This window comes from Chiloscyllium plagiosum, chromosome 11, assembly GCF_004010195.1.
Source record: "Chiloscyllium plagiosum isolate BGI_BamShark_2017 chromosome 11, ASM401019v2, whole genome shotgun sequence".
Lineage (NCBI taxonomy): Eukaryota > Metazoa > Chordata > Chondrichthyes > Orectolobiformes > Hemiscylliidae > Chiloscyllium > Chiloscyllium plagiosum.
Window position 1 is genome coordinate 53,322,165 of NC_057720.1, and position 20,829 is coordinate 53,342,993.

Consider the following 20,829-nt stretch of genomic DNA (forward strand, 5'->3'; position numbering starts at 1 on the left):
CAACTCGTAAACACAGATGATGGGATCTTAAAGGTGAATTTGCATTGTCTATTCTGTGCTATTGGATAGGGATGTGTAATTTTATTTTGATCTCTTACCAAAGTATTTTTTGTCAAACCAGCAACTATTTGAAAATTCCCATCAGTCCTCGTATAGAATTCCTGGTACAGCAACAAAGCTGCAATGGGCGTACAGGCACTGCAACTCTATATTAAACACTTCCATATGCAAGTGAGATTATAAATACTTTGGTACAAGATGAATACCCTTAGATTTGTGGACAGCATACCCTTTAAGATGCATGGCCAAGCTTGGGGAATTCTGAGCACATCAATCAGGAGGTCAGTATATGGCTTCCACCTCCAGCATGATCTGCACAGCAGGAAGGAACATTATTTGAGAATTAAATTTTAAGCTATGTATGGTTGATTATCTGAAATATACAAAATATATGTCAATAATTAATTGCAACAATGATACTTGTCTGTCATTAATTAAACTTAGCAAAGTTGTCACTTATTATTTTTGTCACTTCTATCCACCTAGTTCTGCTTGAGGTTTGGCCTGATTTGTTGTTATCCACTGTCATTATTTTAATCCTTTCTCGTGGCTAATTTTAGTCACAGTCTTCTTTATGTCACCCTACATGAGCTTTCAGGTCCCAACCCTCCACAGTTGGGGAACAGTCACCTGAGAATGCTTTTCCCTGAAGTAGCCAATTAGAGGCTGGAGGCTAGTTGTCATTCAATAAGAAACAGCTTAGATGGAGAAGTTATGGAACAAAGAAGCCAACCATATCTTGAAGTGCTCTCTCAGCAACTTTATAAAATTCAAATTGAAAAGTAGTTGAGTCACCACAATGGAAGCGAACATCACACACGTGCACACACAAACATTCCTCCCTGATGTCATTTCTAGGAAAACAGCCTTGGAACATGTTGGTGCCAACAAACTGACACATTGTCCATCTGTATGAATTTGTCCACCACTTGCCCAAATTGAGGAAAAACATCTGCCTCTTACTGAGTTCACTTAAGCTTATTTGTCTTTCTCAATTTTTAGAATTGATATGCTACCTTACAATTTTAGAATTTACCCTGTCAAGGCCCTTAAAAATTCACCATGGTTAAACAGGCCCTTCGGCCCAAAAGTCCACACTGACCTTCTAAAGAGTAACCCATTCAGACCCATTCCCCTACCCTTTACTTACCCCTGACTAATGCACCTAACCTGCACATCCCTGAACACTGTTGGCAATTTAGATGGCCAATTCACCTAAGCTGCAGATCTTTGGATTGTGGGAAGAAACCGGAGCACTTGGAAGAAACCCATGCAGACACGGAGAGAATGTGCAAACTCCATGCAGACAGTCACCCGAGGCTGGATCAAACCCAAGTCCCTGACGCTGTGAGGCAGCATTGCTCACCACTGAGCCACCATGCATGGTCCTCCAACAAGTTAACTTGCCTGTACCAGTAAAGCTAACAGACAAATTTTGGTTCGGATTGTAAAAATATGGAATTAACTTAAAATTGGGTGCTGTAGTTCTTAACATGCCTACAGAGACTTTTATCTTTACAATCGGCCTGCGAGCAGATTGTACTAAATTACTTTTGTTTTTAGTATTATAGAAGCTTTGTAACTTTCTTCACTAGCAGAAAGAATGACTTAACAAAAAGCAAAAGAAAACCCATTTGCATGGTCAGACTTAAGCATCTATCATTCTTTGACATCTTTTAGATTCACCACTTGCTAACTCAACACCATTCTTTAAGTATCTCCAGCTATTTTCTTCTAATGTGCAAGGCCTTTTTATATTTAATCACCATTAAAATTCATCTGTGAACGTTGTACCTCTTGGATGTGTTATCAGTGTCCTGTTGTAATTCTTTGGCTGCTTTTTCTGATTTACTGCTCCCCTGGCTTCCTACCATCTGTGAATTTGATCAATGTACAATGTGTATTTGTATCCGGGTCAACATTCAATGTAAAATATTCCCTTTCCTACCATTCAGACTCAGTAGGAACAGTTGCAGGCTGTGATGTTCATCTGCTCCATAAAATTAGTGCTGCACACTATCCTTTGGAGTCATATACAACAACTGTTAATGAATTACTTGGGAGCAATTTTTTTACAGTATTGATGCTGAATTCTGAAATTATTGACACCTCAGATTGATACAAAAGCATAAAATGCTGGAAATGTTGAACATGTCAGGGCAGATCTGTAAGGAAAAGAAAATATTGATGTTCTGGCATAATCATTCATCGGGAGAGATTGATAGTTGAGTGTGAAAGGAATGTTAACTTGTGCTGATTATATATAGCAACTCACTGTCAGAGTGTGCAGCTAATAGTGGCTCAGTGGTTTTCTGCTGAGATTTAGGCCAGAATGACAGATTTAATTGGAAACAGAGAGAGCAAGAGAGAATACTTTAAGGAAAACAGGCCAATATTGCTTAAATTAAAGAGTTAACGGGTTTCCATAAATTCAAGAAATAGAGCACAAGATAAACCTTAATAGTTTTGGGTTTGTGACACATTACTTTCCAAAATCTACAGTTTGTCTTTCAAAACAATTTCCAATAAATCAATAAGCAATTTGGTGATCTCATGACATAAAGACCACATTGGTAATTAATAAGATCAGAATCTGGAAAATTGGCAGTATCAGCAGACAAAAGGGAGAACCATTTCTAGGGCATTCCTCTGCCCAGTGTTTCAGAAGTAGTTAACATATAACTGGTTTAAACTAAATAAGTTAGCATATGCTAAATTAAATACCTAGAAGAATGTCTTTCAATTGCATTAAGCTTTTAGCAACTAATGCTGCCAATATTAATTTGTGAGCACATGAATCCTTGCTAAATTACATTGTCCTAAATGTGATGTCAGGGTGAATAGTGGCACAACTGAGGAATGACTGGGGGAGCTACTGTGAGAATTGTACCAGATTGGCAGCACAGAGGTAACATTTTGCCTAGCTAAACATTGAATTGTAAGGTACAGTGCTGAATCATATAAAGAGATTTATTTCAACTGGTGAATAGAAACGGTGGACAATGTATTCTTATTAATGTTAATTCCAGAGATGTAAAATTTTTCATGATTTAGCAGTCAAATAGAATTTTACATCTGTTTTCTGAGAGTTTTGTTTCTTTTTAGAATTCCTACTACCCACCCCCAGTTTTACTGAAATAACAGCAACGTAACATTACTTTCATTCCTGCATATCCGTGAAAGATATAAGGGACTATCATCGTGTGCTTGCAACACCCATTTTCCATGTGGGAGGAAATTATACCATTGCAGCAAAGCATGCTGTGAGGAGGTGTTTTCGCCCAGGCACAGGCATAGTTCAATCTTCTGTCTAGCTTGGCCTTGTGATAGAGGAGGCCTTAAATTGGTTTCCCAGCCTGCACCTGCATCAATTGCAAGAGTATTGCAAAGATGTAAGTCAGACAGCAGGAGGCATTGACAGATTTCAAACTTCCTACCTAATCTTCCAACATGAAGTCTACTGTGTTTCCAGTTAATGGAGTGACAATACAGTTGTGGGAGGCTAGTAAGGTATTTTTAGGGTACAAGATTATATCTCCATTTTTCCCCATGATTATGAAGTAAAATAATTCAGAATCTCATTCATTGATTTGGTTATCGACTCTGTTGTACTGCAACAATGAAATATTCCACATTGAGCACTTTAATCCTGTTCAACTTTGAAAACTTTGAGTTGATCACACACAGTTCACAACAACTAGAAAATTGTTCCTTTAGCCTAAAGGACAATGATTGTCATATTGGTAAGACAATATGATTGCTGTTTCATGTAATTCACGGACTTGAAGTTAATCAAGCAGTTTTGGAAGACAAGAGCACATTGTTTAATTCTGAGAAAATGTGGCAAAAAGTGAGGAATTTCTCTTGTTAAGAATGCAAATTTTTATGACGTGGTTATGTTTTTTAAATTGTCTCTTTTAATCCAAAGTAAAAACAGCAGGAGTAAGTGATCCTCGTCCTGACAATAAGCCAATATTACCTGGTCATCATGGCAGGGAACAAAGAACAAATGCTGTTGAAATTCACAACCAGCTTTAACACCTGAAACCAAAACACATAGCAGTTGGCTTTACCATGTGCAGGCTTAGACTTGCTTCCAGTATGATTAAAAATCCTTGGCCACAGAGAGGTCGAGATTTTTGTGTTGGTGGAGCACATGTCCTTTGCAGCAGAAATACTAGAGGAAGTTTAGACAGTCAAGTCCCACCAAAGGGGAAAGAGAGGAGGGGTGTGTAATTGGGGACAGTCCTGAATTCATGCATTCATGGTTCTTGGAGACAGTTGGCCATTTAAACAATCAGATGCCTTTACTCAAGTCAGACTTGAGAATTCCTGTTGTCTGCTTTATGTTTTAATCTTTATTTTTAAACTTTGACCACAGTGGCCAGCCCATCTTAAGAATTGGCTGTCTCCTCCATTCTTCTCATGTCCCTGCCCAAATCCCAATCCAGCCTGCCAATCCCCACTCCCCAAATCTGAACACACCCAAACTCAAACACACACTACCATTCAATAAGATCATAATAGTTCTGTTTTCCTTTGATGTTCTGCATTACCATTTACCTCCAGTAACCTTTTAATTCCCTTGCTTAACCAGAATCTATGTACCATTGCCTTAAAAATATTCAGCAACCCTGCCTCTACCGCCTACTGAGGGAGAGAATTCCACAAATTCACACGACCCAAAATAAATGCCTAATCTCGGTCCTAAAATGGCCACTCCTATTTTTTAAAACAGTGTCCCTAGTTCTGAACCCAATCCACAAGGGAGGTAGCCTTTCCAGGTCCACCTTGTCAGTCCATTCAGGAACTTAAATACTTCAATCAAGTCAACCCTCACCCTTCCAGTGGAAAGTCTGTCCTGTCTTACCTTATAAAACAACACACTCATTTGAGGCATCAATCTAGTTAATCTCCTGTGAAACACCATCAAAGCATTTACACCTTTCCATTTGACGTAAGGAGGATAAAACAGCTCACATTCCCTGACAAAATAGCAATTAAATTTCGAATGACCCACAATCTCCCAATAACATTTAACCCTGAGATCTTACAATGATTTAGTTCCACATTAGCAAAATAAGACACCGCATTACACGGTAAAGTACTGTAACCAATTTAGCAGGGTCATTTGAGTTCTTTCCCTGTGTGGCTAAAAGCTGAGTGCTATTTTGGGAATCTTAAAAAAAATCCTGCACGCCATATGTTCTATCCTGCAGGTGGAGTCTGCATGTTACAGTGAAGCTCTTATTATGATATTTCATAGTGCAAAGACCCCAGAGATTGTAATACACGCAGATCATCAGAATAATATGAATAACAAGACACTTTTTGAAGAGCTGGCAAATGGCACACAGTTCCATCATTTTTCATCCTGCATTTTTATGACATTTCTATTATTGTTACTGATGTACCCTTTTCCACTTTCATACAACTTTATGAATTATTTTGGCAGTCTTATGGTAGCACCCCTGCTCCTGAGCTAAAAACTCTTACTTCAAGTCTCATTCCAGGAATTCATGGCCTAGGCAGGTGCTTTCATCATGTGGCCTAACTGGCTAAGTATCAACTTTGAAATTCTTCCTACATACATTAATGGCATGCAGTACTGTGGAAGAGATCCATGACCAACTACATGCAAGGAATGAAATTGGTGACCATAGGCTACGTCACCCACCTCCGCCTTAAAACATGTCAGTAAAACAGACATTACCACAGCAAATAAAAACTGTAAGTACTGCGGATGCTGTAAATCAGAAACAAAAACAGAAATTGCACATCTGGCAGCATCTGTGAAGAGAAATCAGAGTTAGCATTTTGGGTCCAATGACTCTTCCTCAGTTTTGAGGAAGGGTCACTTGACCCAAAACATTAACTCTGATTTCTCTCCAGAGTTACTGCCAGACTGGCTGAGCTTTTCCAGCAACTCCTGTTTTTGTGATTACGGCAACTTAAACTCCTTGCGAGTGCCGTATGGCTTGATGGATGACATGGATCAGATTGGCACCAACATCTCTAGCCTTGATCCCCAGTTTGGGTTGGATAGATTTGGGATCCGTCTCTTTGTTCTAATCATGGTTAAAATTTTGCCGCTTTGAGTTAGTTCTGCCATCAGCCAGAGAACAGAAAAAGTATATCTTTGTTTCTTGTTTGCTACCATCTTGTGTACTGGCTTAGTTATTCTAATTGTGCTCTACAAGAAAAGGTTTCTGCCTGCAGCATTTACTACAAAAATCTTAACTATTTTTAAAAAATAAATAACAATATCTAAAATCATTTTTCAAGCTGCCAATTCTAGTTAGTTCAGTTTTCTTAATGAATGACGATCCTGATTTACCTTCTGTTACAAATAGAAATGCAGTGGATCAAGTTGTTGTATATATAATTGCAGGCAAATACTATGATCCATTATAGTATAGTTAGGCAATGCTGACTCTGAAATATAATTTCCAGAATATAAATGCAATGTAAGAATGCAAACTGCAAGCAGCAAAGGGCAAAAAACCCAATTAGCTAATATAAATTTGTGTGGAGTCCTAAGCTCCATGTAATGACAACTGAAATGCTGTGTGGTCTGAAGCATCTCAATTTGAATTCCAGACTGCATACAGAATTTAAGTCGAAACAATTGATAGTGCTTCCTCTTTTAGGATTACAATATGCTTTATTTTTTTCTTTGAAGTTTCATATATTGTTTGGAATTTGTTTGGGGATTATATTTAAAGCCTTTTGAAATTGTTTGCCTAACTTCCATTAGCAAAACCAAACAGGCAAATTCTGACTATTTGCTTGCACCAAACTACCATATTCATCAAAATAATTACCCATTTGGATTCCCAGTCTTGATCGCTGATAAATCTCATTGCAAGAAAAGGTTGGATGCAGGAATGCAGTCACAAAATGTTTGTGGCAACAGAAACTGAAAACTTCAGGAAATAAGGAACAAAGTATAAATTTTCATCGTGTCAAATGTATGAAGCTTCAAAATCAATAATGCGATTTGCAGCTTATCGTTACTGTCATAAATGTTGGTTTTCTTCATTTGTAACTAAGGACTGGAATGTACAGAATGAATATTATACTCTAAGGGGATTGAGCTTACAGGCCGTGATGTCTTCCCTGAAGGTTTCTTTTCCTCCGCTGGCCTTGCAGTGTTATACGAACGGCAGGGGAGATGTCAGGTGGACGGCAACCTTTTGTCAATTGAGGTGCTTGTGGTCATTAATTAGCACTTTTCAAATCTGCCACAACATGACTGGCAGGATGATGAGGTGAACAATAGAGTTAGAACCCTGGCAGTTAGTAGTGCTGAGCCCACATATCAGAAAGGGAGTGTACCTCCTTATTGGGCCCTCTTTAGATCAAAAATGATCCTCTTCCCAAGCCTGACATCTCCATGTTTGCTATTTTCCATGTTCAATCCAACCAGCTTGCCTAATCCCCCTCATTCTCCTTACTGGCCTGTGCCCCTGCAATACCTCCCCCATATTTACCTTGCATCTGGCTCTTATAACAAAATGTGTGCTGAATGTATCCATTTCAGGGTTTTTTTTGTTTGAAATTAACATTTCAGTAGAAAATGGGCTAAATACAATTGATGCACCTTGAAGTCTAGTGCACTTAAAAGGTTGGTGCTAAGTTACTTTAACAGGTTAAACAGCAAGGAAGGTAAAGTAATTAAAATGCTGAGCTTCAGTGTATTAGAACACCAAAACCAATGATAGTTAAGAATATTGTCAACATTTGCTCATAGAATTATAGTAGAAGATGGACCTATCAAAGCTCTAAAAGCTTGTAGTAATGATCATTTAGGAAGATTTTGTTTTTGTAGTTAATGCTGAATTCATTAAAAGCATAATTAACAATTAACAATAAAATATGTTATCTCTGAGCAGGTTGTAAAATCAGACCTGTATCAGGAGAAAATAAGTGGGAGCAAAACTGCTGGTAAGTGCTAAGTGAGCTGCTTTGGGTGGATGTACAAAATCCCATGACAGTATTTCAAATTAACAGTTAGCTCTAGCTCCATTCCAGAATTTGGGCCTCTAATCCAGGCAAAAAAAAAAAAAAATTCTGTGCTGGAATACTGCTGCATTGGAGCTGTTGTTTCCTTTGTATTCACTCATAGGATATGGGCATCGCTGGCTGGCCAGCATTGTATTGTCAATCCCTCGTTGTCCGTCAGAAGATGGTGATGAGCCACCTTCTTGAACCACTGCAGTCCGTGTACTATAGGTTGCCTGACAATGCCATTAGGGAGAGAAGTCCAGGCTTTTGAGCCAATGGCAATGAAGGAATGGAATGGTGATATATTTCTAAGTCAGGATGGTGAGTGTCTTGGAAGTTAATGTGCAGGTGGTGATGTTCCCATATATCTGCTTCCCTAGTCCTTCTAAAAAGAAGTGGTTGTGGATTTGGAAAGTGCTGTATAAGAATCATTAGTGAATTCTGCAGTACCTCTTGTAAATAGAACACACTGCTGCAACCAAGCTTCGGTGCTGGAGAGAGTGGTTGTTTGTGGATGTAGTGTCAATTAAGCGGGCTGCTTTATCCTGGATGGTGTCAAGCTTCTTGAATGTTGTTGGAACTGCAGTCATCCAGGCAAGTAGGGAATATTTCATCACACTCCTGACTTGTGCCTTGTAGATGGTGAACAGGCTTTGGGGAGTCAGAAAGTAAGTTACTCACCACAGTATTCCTAGCCTCTGATCTGCTATTGTAACATCTATGCTTATTTGACGAGTCCAGTTGAGTTTCTGGTCAATGGTAACCACGAGGACATAGATATTGGGGGAGTCAGTGATGGTAACACCATTAAATAATCAAAGGGTTGGAGGTTAGATTGTCTTTTTTTGGAGATGGTCATTGCCTGGCATTTGTTTGGCACAAATGTCACTTTCCACTTGTTGGCCCAAGTCTGGATATTGTCCAGATCTTGTTGCATTTGAATATGGACTTCTGTAGTATCTGAGGAGTCGCAAATAATGCTGAACATTGTGCAATCATTGGCGAACATCTCCACTTCTGATGGCGGGAAAGTCATTAATGAAGCAGCTAAAAAGGTTAGGCCAAGAACACTACGCTGAGGAGCTCCTCCAGAGATGTCCTGGAGCTGAGATGACTGATCACCAATAACCACAACCATCTTCCTATGTGACAGGTATAACTCCAACCAATATAGAGTTTGCCCTCTGATTCCTATTTTTGCCAGGAGTCCTTGATGCCACACTCAGTCACATATAGCATTGAATTCAAAGACTGTCATACTCAACTCACCTTATTTCCAGGTAACTTCTGTTGTGGGCAAAGTCTTAGAGAGAATTGTAAGGGATAGGATTTATGAACATCTGGATAGGAATAATGTGAACAAAGATAGTCAGCATGGTTTTGTGAAGGGCAGGTCGTGCCTCACAAACCTTATTGAATTCTTTGAAAAGGTGACGAAGGAGGTGGATGAGGGGCAAGCGGTAGATGTGGTATATATGGATTTTAGTAAGGCGTTCGATAAGGTTCCCCATGGTAGGCTACTGCAGAAAATACGGAGATATGGCATTGAGGGTGAGTTAGAGGTTTGGATTAGGAATTGGCTGGATGGAAGAAGACAGAGGGTAGTAGTTGATGGCAAAGTTTCTTCATGGAGTGCCGTCACTAGCGGTGTTCCGCAAGGATCTGTTTTGGGACCATTGCTGTTTGTCATTTTTATAAATGACCTGGAAGAGGGGTTAGAAGGTTGGGTAAGCAAGTTTGCGGATGATACGAAAGTCGGAGGAGTTGCTGACAGTGAGGAAGCATGTGGCAGGGTACAGCAGGATATAGAGAAGCTGCAGAGCTGGGCAGAAAGGTGGCAGATGGAATACAATGTAGCTAAGTGCGAGGTGATTCACTTTGGGAAGAAAAACAAAAAGATGGGGTACTGGGCTAATGGTCGGATACTTGGTAGTGTGGATGAGCAGAGGGATCTTGGTGTCCATGTACACAGATCTCTGAAAGTTGCCACCCAGGTAAATAGTGCGGTGAGGAAGGCATATGGCGTACTGGCTTTTATTGGTAGAGGAATTGAGTTCCGGAGTCCTGAGGTCATGATGCAGTTGTATAAGACTTTTCCATGTATGGAGTCAGCTATTACAAGAGGGCATAGCTTTAAATTAAGGGGGGGTAGGTATAGGACAGATGTTAGGGGTAGGTTCTTTACTCAGCGAGTCGTGAGTTCATGGAATGCCCTGCCAGTAGCAGTGGTGGACTCTCCCTCATTATGGGCATTTAAGGGGGCATTGGATAGGCATATGGAGGATAGTGGGCTAGTGTAGGTTAGGTGGGCTTGGATCGGCGCAACATCGAGGGCCGGAGGGCCTGTACTGTGCTGTATTCTTCTATGTTCTATGTTCTATGTAATAAAGACCCTCTCAGTTTCTTCAGGTAAGTTTAGTGGATCCCATGGCACTATTTGAAGAGGGTCTCTTTTTCAGTATTAAAAAAAAAATGAAAATCTTTTCCTGGGAGGAGCTAACCAGTCTAAGATGTTATTTCAAGTTTAGTTTCACATGATTAAACCATAAAGTGTAATTACTCTTCAGTCTAACCAGAGATTCCCAAGAGACTGTCATGCAACTCTAATGTAATATAAATAGTTACTAAAAGCATGTAATAAATATATTCTGTTCAACACAAAAAGGACTCACTTCTGCCAAAGACTTCCTATATTCAAAAGGTTCCAGTCAGAATGTTGAGGGTATCACTAAAAAATCACCATTTTAAAAGTCCACAGAGCTATTTCGCGAAAGCAGCAGTCAGTAAGTAAGAAGACTGTAGAATTGTACCACAAATCCTACTGCAGAAACTAAAACAATTGGAAATACTGAAATATACTGAAAAAAAAGTGTAAACCAAGGACAGTCTCACCAAAGCCAGAAGGGGAAATACCCAAACCATGAACCCAGGATAAATCAGTCAATACTGGACACACAAAATAAGTTAAGTACCTGAGAAAAAGGGTGAAAAATTTTATATTGAAGAAAAACTTGAGACTGAGAAGCTAAAAGCAGGCTTGAATTGCTAAACCCAGGAAACAAACATCATAATAATTATTTTAAATGGTCAGGAAAAGTTACAAAAGCATTGGAGAAAAGGTTATAATTAAGAACATCATTAAATCAGCAGAATGATGACTGATTAATGTGAAATTGTGAAGACAGAACAAGAAGAGGTTATTAAACATTACTATGTGGAAGTAAAAATGACTTTTTGTGGTGGAAGATAAAATCTAAAACAGCACAGGTGAATGATCAGAACAGAAAGTAAACCTCATTCAAGAGGATCATCAGACTTTGTCATCTTTCTAAGGTATGAAAACATTGGTGCATCACATGATAGATCATCACAAAGTCTTTAAACATTTTGATGTGAGAAATTACTTTTCCAGATAATGGAGTTGACAAACACATAAATAGAAAGGTTGTCTATTACACCAATGTAACTTTTATGACATTTCCAGAGAATGTGTAAAGGTCAAAGATAATCTTTGACCCACAGAATTTTTCATTTTTACTTTTACAAAGTAACTGACAGTATGCATCTTTGGGGAAAAAAACCTGATTATCAAGGTTTACATTCATTAAAACGACACAATCTGATATGATGACATACCACCTTTGGAAGAGGAAATGTAGCCATTCCTTGGGGGTAACAATCAAGTCATCTAAACCCGACATAGCAGTGATCATATGGGTTAACAGACATCCGAGTTGTTTCAAATCTGACACCAGGGAGAGTACTATCTGAAATCAACCTTGGTTTGAAAAGAATTAAACTCAAATCTTCTGACAAAGAACTGCATGCACAGACAGAACATCACTCCAAATCAAAGCAATGCTGAAAGTAGTTTTAAACACAGAGGCTAATACTGTGTGAAATTGGTGTATGTCACCAGAACACGACACATCTCACATATCAGCAGAAATTCATGCTTTGCTCTTAAAATTCTGTATATGTTAAAGGACTTCAGCCGGCTTAGAAGCCAAATGCCAGTGTTCAATCTAAATCTGCTGAACAAGAGGAAGGTCTCACAGGTCTTTGAATAATTTTTGCTGAACCCAAGAGAAGAAAAAACAAGGTTAATCATGTGTTGGTGTCTGACAACTCTTCACAACTAAAGGATCAAAAGATACTATTGATTTCAAAGGTTTGGAGAGGTTTTTCAATTGTCTTCCAACCATAAATGAAACTTTAAAATCTAAGCATTGGACATCTTTGATACTGCAAGCGACAGGAGTTAGTAGACTCCAGAACAAGTCAATTCAGCTACTTACAAAAAGCAGTACCAAAGCAGCACAGTCAGCCTCACTAACTGATAAAATAGTGATGTTATCAAAATAATATATAGGAAAAAAAGATCACTTTCAAGTCTGCTTATTGCAACATCAAAACTTATTTTAGAAATACAGCTATCTTCTCTGATATAACTTGAGGAAACCAAAATTTCTCCAAGGAAGATAGTTGTTCAACAGTAACATTGATGCCAGAACTCATCCTCTGTGAAGGACATTCAAGAAAATTTATGGGTGGCAAGGTGGCCCCCATAAACAGTGGTTAGCACTACTGCCTCACAGCGCCAGAGACCCGGGTTCAATTCCTACCTCAGTCTGTGTGGAGTTTGCACACTCTCCCCGTGTCTGCGTGGGTTTCCTCCGGATGCTCTGGTTTCCTCCCACAGCCCAAAAACGTGCAGGTTAGGTAAATTGGCCATGCTAAATTGCCCGTAGCATTAGGTGTAGGGGAATGGGTGTGGGTGGGTTGCTCTTCGGAGGGTCGGTGTGGACTTGTTGGGCCGAAGGGCATGTTTCCACACTGTAAAGTAATCAAATCAAAGATCCATTTAGTTTCAGCATAGTAATGGCTGAGCATGAATGCTTTGACATCCAATCCAGTAAATTTGTCAGCCATTTATAATGTCAGAGGTTTAGTGTGAGATAGGGAGTTTTAATCCTATTTACTAAATCTTTTTATTCATTTAAAACTAATATAAAGAATCTAATAATTAGAAAAATCTTAGAGAGAGAGGGGGGTTGGGGGAGAGGGTGTGGAGAAATATTGTATAGGAAATCAGCACCTGATAGGGTAGCTGACTTCACAAGATAAACTCTACCCATCAAGATATAAAGAACTGTTTCTGGAGGAGCTAACCAGTTGTTCTAAGACAACTCGCTAAGATGTACAAAGTTAAAAATCTCACAACACCAGGTTATAGTCCAACAGGTTTAATTGGAAGCACACTAGCTTTCGGAGCGACACTCCTTCGTCAGGTGATGAAGGAGCGTCGCTCCGAAAGCTAGTGCTTCCAATTAAACCTGTTGGACTATAACCTGGTGTTGTGTGATTTTTAACTTTGTACACCCCAGTCCAACACCGGCATCTCCGAATCATGACTCTAAGATGTAAGTTCCATAAAACTGAAAAGTAATGCATACTTACTCTTAAATCTAATCTGAGAAGTAATATAAATGGTTATTAGGTATCATGTAATAGACATATTGTGTTCAGCAAGCCTAGGCCTCACTTCTGCTGAAGGCTTCATATAGACCTCCTCCAAGGAAGCATGTCATCAGCACTTGGTATCACTAACTTAGATTAACACCAGTAGTAAGGCTGGTGCCTGTGAGTCTAACCAAGAAATCTCAGCTGGTTCTGGTAGATATGACCACAATATTTACTATCTTTGATAATAGTTGTTCGTGAACCACAGTTTCAAAACATAATTATTTGGTCATTCAAGTCCTGCTGTAATGGGCCCATATGTAAACATATCTTGGTTTTGCTTTTGCCTACTAGCCCAGCAGTCACAGTACTTTACAAATAACTAATTGTTTGTGCAATTTCTGAAGTTATGAAATGTTATATCAATGGAAGTTTCTGTTTTTATAGGAATTGGAAGAAAAGTTTTGCAAGATAACTAAATTAAAACAGCAATGTAAACTGCTGTAGGCTTTAAAATTATTTTATGAATGGCATTGTGTGCCTTGAATTTGTATACTATGCAACATTGGCAATGTGTGTAAGTTTATAATTTTTTTGATATAAATGCAATGATGTTTGTTGTGTATGTGTGAAGTATACACACGCTGAGTGTGAAATGTTAAAGAGAGTGGCCTGCAGACCTCTGCAGATCCAAAATCTATCAGTCCAACATTAGAAAATATTTCAGTATTTCATACCTTGTCTGTGAATTCTGTGCCAACATGTTGACTGTTTTCTGTTCTAGACCCTCCTGCAATAATGGAAATTAAGAGCCCTGGAATGGTACTGGGTAAAGGAGGATTGTTGCGATGTGAAGCTTTAGCAGTTCCTGCAGCAGCCTTTGAATGGTACAAAGGAGACAAAAAGTAAGTCCACATTCTGACCAAAAGCATATTTTTTGCTTTATCTTTGCTTGGCTCAGATCCTCATGCCATATGTTCAAAAAATGGCTGTGATTGATAGCTATAGTGTTAAAACATTAGCTTGATTTGTTACAGAAGTGGCTAAATATAATACACAACAGTAAGAATTTAGCTGTTATTGAACACAAAATATCATATCTCTAAATAAAAAAGACCACTTACATTCATAGTACAGCTAATGTAGGAACATAAATCAGGCACATGGCAGTTGTAAAGAAAGATTTGAGCTTCGAGGAGATTGCAAAATCAGCTTTCATAATCCAGGTAAGGACAAGTGAGGAATGTGGCTGGATTCAGGGAATGGAGGGGTTGAGAAAAGGGGGTGGAAATCAAACCATTAAATATCCTATCTCCTTTTGCAAAGGTAGCTACTGGGTGTGATAGGGCAAGACTTATAATCAACTGTGAGGGAAAGGTCAGGTGTGGGCAGAGCCTGACAGTACACATATTGGATGGTGTGTTGGTCTTCCAAAGCATTTCTGATAGAATTTTAGATTTATTTTAATTAACCCATTCAAGAATATTAAGACTCACCTCTGGAGCAGTTGGGACTTGGACCTGGGCCTTAAAGGTAGCACCTCCATTGGTGCAATGGTCTCTCTGACAGAATGTGTAAAGGGAGTAGCTTACATGCCTCCAATTAAATTGTTGTTAAGCTCATTGATGAGTTTGTTAATAGACTTGAAAGGGATCGAAAATGTGATTATCTGTTAATAACTGAAAACTGTATGGAACAAGTAGTACACGGCCAACAGGATCACAATGGGGATCCATTACTAACTGTGGCTGCTGCTGAAGCATCTTGTATAAAAAGCAATAGTCAATTTGAAGTGCTGATGTAGTAACACAAAGTGACCATAGTTTGAGTAGAATAGCTTGAATTCATGAAGAGTGAGCACTTGAACCATGAGATTGCTGGCTCCCTGCTCTCCTGCCTGCTTCATTCTTCTAGTCATCGGTAGCCCCAGTATTACCTGACTTTGGCCTTTAAATATTACCTTCAAGGCTAGTTCTTACCTCCTATATGCTTAATTAGGTACTGAACTTGCCTGTGGACATTAGGGACTTTTCCTTTAAAACAATCAGATCACATCATGTTAGATCACTGATGTTGACCGAGTGGGACCCAGAAATGATTCAGCCATTAGATGCCTGAACCCAAAATGAAAATCCAGCTCATAGCCAGTCCATAAATTTAAAATACTGATGCATTGCAAAATCCAGCATAAAAGTTCAACTGAGACAGCGGAATACTGCAAAGATGATAAATTTGAAGTTCTTCTAAAAATGCATTAATTGTCAAATATTTCCACAGGCAAGGTATTAGAACCAGTTAGTCAGTAGTAGCTTGAGATGGAAAAGAAAGAGCAGAATGAAGGGGAACAACTGTGTATTTTTATCATTAATTTTTCAACTTTTGAGATATTCTCTTTTTCCATGTAATGAAACTCAATGCCGGTTTGAGGAACAGCACTTCATTTTTCAATTTGACACTTTACAGACTTGTGGACTTAACATTGAATTCAATAATTTTAAGCCTTCAGTTCAACTCCACCCACAGTTCAATTTATAAATAAATCATTTTAAAGCAGTGGGGGAGGGGGTAAACTAATCCATAAAAACAGATTTGCTGAAAAACAACAACAGAGTACAATGGATGGAAATCAAAATCGTATGAAATTGAAACATCATTCACATTTCTAATAACTGTTATGGAGAAAATTCAGGTCTCAGGAAAGTAAGTAGTATATGATTTCAAAATAGTCTTTCCTGGAATTTTAAAGCCGCTCATTTTACTTAGCTCACATAACATTCATTCAACAAAAGATCAGATAATGTTCTTAGTGTTCCCGAGAGGTATATTCTGGGTGCTCACAGGAGTTAAATTAATTTAGTTGTGTACTTTGGCTCCATCTCATATACTCTGCTCACTACCAGCCCCCAGCCCCACCCCACAGTGAAAATTAATTTTGTTTTCAGTGAGAATGTGCTTTTAGTTCAGTAGTACACAGCTTCTGCTTTAGTGCAGGAGGGAAAGCTGTGATTGCTTTGTTTGGTGATAGTTATAGCTTTTTAATCACTGTACTTGTTTCTGTCAATCCATCAGGTTGGCCTCTGGAAGGCAGGGGATTCAAATCAAGAACTTCAGTACCAGATCAATTCTCACCGTTACCAACATTACAGAGGATCACTATGGCAACTACACGTGCGTGGCTGCTAATAAGCTTGGGACAAGTAGTGCTAGTCATTTTCTACACAGTAAGTCATAAGAGAGATTCCTACGTGTATTAATTCAAAATGAAATGGGCTTTAAAGAGCTAGATTTATGAACTTTCCATTTTATTTCATAAATGTCATGGTATTTCAATGTTGGTGTCAAGATCTATCTATGTAAGTCCATTTAAGCATTCTTTCTTTTAGTTAATTTACAATTGAATGATTCACTTGCTCAATTTCTTCTGTACCACATCTCAGTTTTCATAGATATTCCTGATTTGAACTCCAGCGAACTTGAGGCCAGAGAACAATTGCATGCAGACCAATAGATGACCTGGCTTTCAATGATATATACATGGCAGCAGTAGGCATTGTTAAGTACCAGAATTAAACAGAGATTTTGAAGTTGGAAGGTGAGGCAGGAATCTTGTAATCCATTATAGGCACTAACTTCAGTCAGTATTAAAAGTCTTCCTCAGTAATTCCTCTGCAATTTGCTCTGTTGCAAAGATAGATCCTTCTCTTCCTGCTGACTCCAATCTTTACAACCTTCTAAGAAGTATTTTATTGCCTGACTGCCTCCAGCTTTCACAGATCCTTGTTTCAGTTTTAAAAGCCTCACTGCAAGGTTAGCTTTTTGTCAAACCTGACTATCCTACCACCCCAAGAGATTAACCCACTTGCCCAACTTGGCAGTGCTTTCAAGTTCAAATGAATCGAGTTGTCACAGTAGCAATGAGGGTGAATAGCTGCTAGAATGTCAAATTATCTTTCATTCTCCAGACACACCAACTGAAATCTAATATAGACCTGCCAGCTATACAGTACTGTGAGTTTACCCTTTTGAGAGCTAAGTATAATTTGATACTGGCATTTTTAACACCATAACACCAAGGTTCTCCTGTGACTGCAGTCTAAAATAACAAAGGGAGCAGTGTAAATTTTTGTTTAATGGTGTGTCTAGAAATAACGAAACAATAATTGCATACTCTAGTGTAAATATCCTGCCTGGTAATATAAATGCTACAAGTAAGACTTCAGTCTGCATCCTGTATGTTAATGAGGATTGCCTGTCATTCTGAGTAAATTGTCCAGTATTTGGATGGAGGATCTACTGCTTCCATCTTTTCTGAACAAATATGAATTAGAATGCTTGGTACTACACCCAGTTTGCTACTCCCTCAAAAATCTTTCATAAAATTGTCAACTATGATTGTACTTTCCCAAAACCATGTTGACTCAATCTGATTGCATTACGATTTTCTAAATTCTACTGTCTCTTCCTTAATAATCAATTCCAGTAATCACCAAATGACATGTTAGATTAATTGACCAAGCCTAACTAATTTTTTCTTATATACAAATATTATATGCAAGCCTGACTGATCCTTTAGTCATCAAAAAGAGTAGGAGTTTTGCAAATATGCAGAGGATAGTACCTCAAATCCCAGCCTCTGGTTTGAAAGTCCAGAACCATAATATAACAGTAGCATATTTTGGGAACTGCATAGTAAAATTCTGTAAGGAACAGGGTTATTTTTGTTAAGACACAAGAGTGTAGCAAATATGGTTAGTCAGCTGCTAGTTTGGACAATTATGTAGAAATATTAGACCAAATCCTCTGACCTAGGGAGAGACATTTGAATCGAAGTTGAAATTGAGTCAAAACCTTTTCCAACATCAGAAGACTTAGGCCAGTTTTTCCTCATAGTTACCTGAACGTGTGTCATTGATCCATGTCACGACAGTGAGCAATTTCCAAAGGATGCATGTCTGCTGTACTTACGTGGGATTGCCAGTTGTACCCTGTCAGACCTCTCTGTGTTTCCTGTGACAGTGGGATCAGTTGGCTTGAACCACACACCACATTTTTCAACTCTGGTACTCCAGCATCTGCAGTCCTCACTTTCTCCACAGAAACATTTTACAAGACTTCACTCAGACTTGCTCAGTGTTTCTCACAACAGGAATAAAATCTACGTAAATCAAAATCAGCTGAGGAGTCAAAGCACTTGAGCACTCACATCAAAGTTCCACCATATTTCAGCAATGTTCAACACTACACCCCTCAATGCTACCCCACCCCCTCAAAATTTATCCCTTCCCAGCAATGTTCACAACCTCTCCTAGCAATATTCAGTCACCTTCGCAAAATGAATCTCCCTCAACCTCTAGCAATATTCAACTCTCCCCCAATAATGTTCATCAATGCCCCATCTTGGCAATAAACAAGCCTTCCTAGAAAGTTCCACCAGTCAGATACCCCAGCAACATTCATCCTAACTCCCAGCGATGTTCACCCCAGGGCCAGCAATTCCAGACATTGTTCAACCCATCTTCTCGTCCCTCAACATTGCTGAACCCTTCCTGCATCTCCTGTCCTGACTCACTTTCTGACTGGAGCCAGGATTTCTGGAAGACTCAGCATTGACAGGGAGTGAGAGGGTGTGGAAATGAGCAATTTATATGGTGGGGGGAATGAATATTATCAGGGGATGAAGGAGGATGTGAACATTGTTGTCAAGAGAGTTTTTGAGTATTTTCAGGGGTGATGAGATATTAGCACCATCGATAAAGAGAATTTGTGAAATGGTAGTGTTGACAGGTCATTTAAAACAATGTAAGTCAATGTAATGAAGACAGACTTTAAATGGGCATGTTTTGTTTTTCATTGTGAGAAAGGACTGTGGCTGCACTAGAATACATTAAGCAATTAGCATTCCACCTCTGTGCAGAACTACTGGACCTCACATGAGAAGGCACGATGGGTCCTAACATAAGATTGTACATGGGTATATTAAGTTGCAGTTAGAACAAGTACATTCTTTCTGATGCTGACCTGAAGATCAGGGCCATGATGTAATGGCAATAATGGAGATCTAGCTTATAAAAGGCCAGCACTTGGTACCGATCAACCAGGGGAATGTCAACTATAATGGGGTTGAATTGAATTGAATTGAATTTATTGTCATGTGTACCGAGGCACAGTGAAAAGCTTTGTCTTGCGAGCAATACAGGCAGAGCACAGAATTAAATAGCATAGATCAGTAAATAATAGGTAAACAGTGGCAAAAACAAAAACACAGGTACAGGCAAATGTTAAAAGTTTGTGAGTCCATTCAGTATTCTAACAACAGTAGGGTAGAAACTGTTTCAAAACTGGCTGGTGCTTTTGTTCAGGCTCCTGTTCCTTCTCCCTGATCGTAGAGATTGTAGAAAAGCATTGCCAGGGTGGGATGGATTTTTGAGAATGCTGGTGGCCTTTCCTTGACAGCGGGCCTGGTAGATGGATTCTATCGATGGAAGGTTGGCCTTTGTGATTGTCCAGGCCGAGTTCACCACTCTCTGTAACTGTCTCTGATCTTGAATGATACAGTTGCCATACCAGGTAGTGATACATGCAGACAGAATGCTCTCGATGGCACACCTATAAAAGTTGGCAAGGGTATTCGCCGTCATGTCAAATTTCCTCAGCTGCCTGAGGAAGAAGAGATGTTGGGCCTTTGTAACCAGTGCGTCCACATGAAGAGTCCCAACAAAGCTTGTTGTGGATGACCACTCCCAGGAACTTGATACTCTCCACTCGTTCCACCTCTGTGCTGTTAATGTGTAGGGGATAATGAATAACATCCCAACAAAAGTCAATAATGAGTTCCTTGGTTTTGCTGGCATTGAGAGCTAGGTTGTTCTCAGTGTACCATTTTACCAGGTCTTCCATCTCTCATCTGTAGTCTATTTCGTCGTCATCTGAGATTCAACTGACTATGGTGGTGTCATCAGTGAACTTGTAAATGGCATTAGCCTGGTATTTGGCGACTCAGTCATGGGTATACAGTGAGTACAGTAGGAGGCTGAGTATGCACCCCTGGGGAGCTCCACTATTGAGTGTTAGTGAGAATGAAATATTGTCCCTAATCTTCACTGATTGTGGCCTGTGGGTCAGGAAACTGAGGATCCAGTTGCAGAGAGTGGGGCTTAGTCCGAGATCACTCAGTTTAGTAATCAGTCTCAAGGAGATAATAGTGTCTAATAAAATGGAATCAAAGCCTATGCAGAGAAAACTATGACAGAACAATGGGCTGCCTTTAATACTTCAGGTATGGCCAAAGTACATTCACCC

General features: G+C 39.2%; 1 protein-coding gene across 1 annotated transcript in view; it reads left to right on the forward strand.

Moving 5' to 3' along the window:
- Positions 1–20,829, forward strand: part of negr1 (neuronal growth regulator 1) — a 527,630-nt gene that overhangs the window by 484,430 nt on the left and 22,371 nt on the right. The window contains exons 5-6 of the mRNA XM_043699331.1: positions 14,315–14,435; positions 16,600–16,751. Of these exons, the coding sequence (XP_043555266.1) occupies positions 14,315–14,435; positions 16,600–16,751 (273 nt within the window). The remainder of the gene's footprint in view (positions 1–14,314; positions 14,436–16,599; positions 16,752–20,829) is intronic.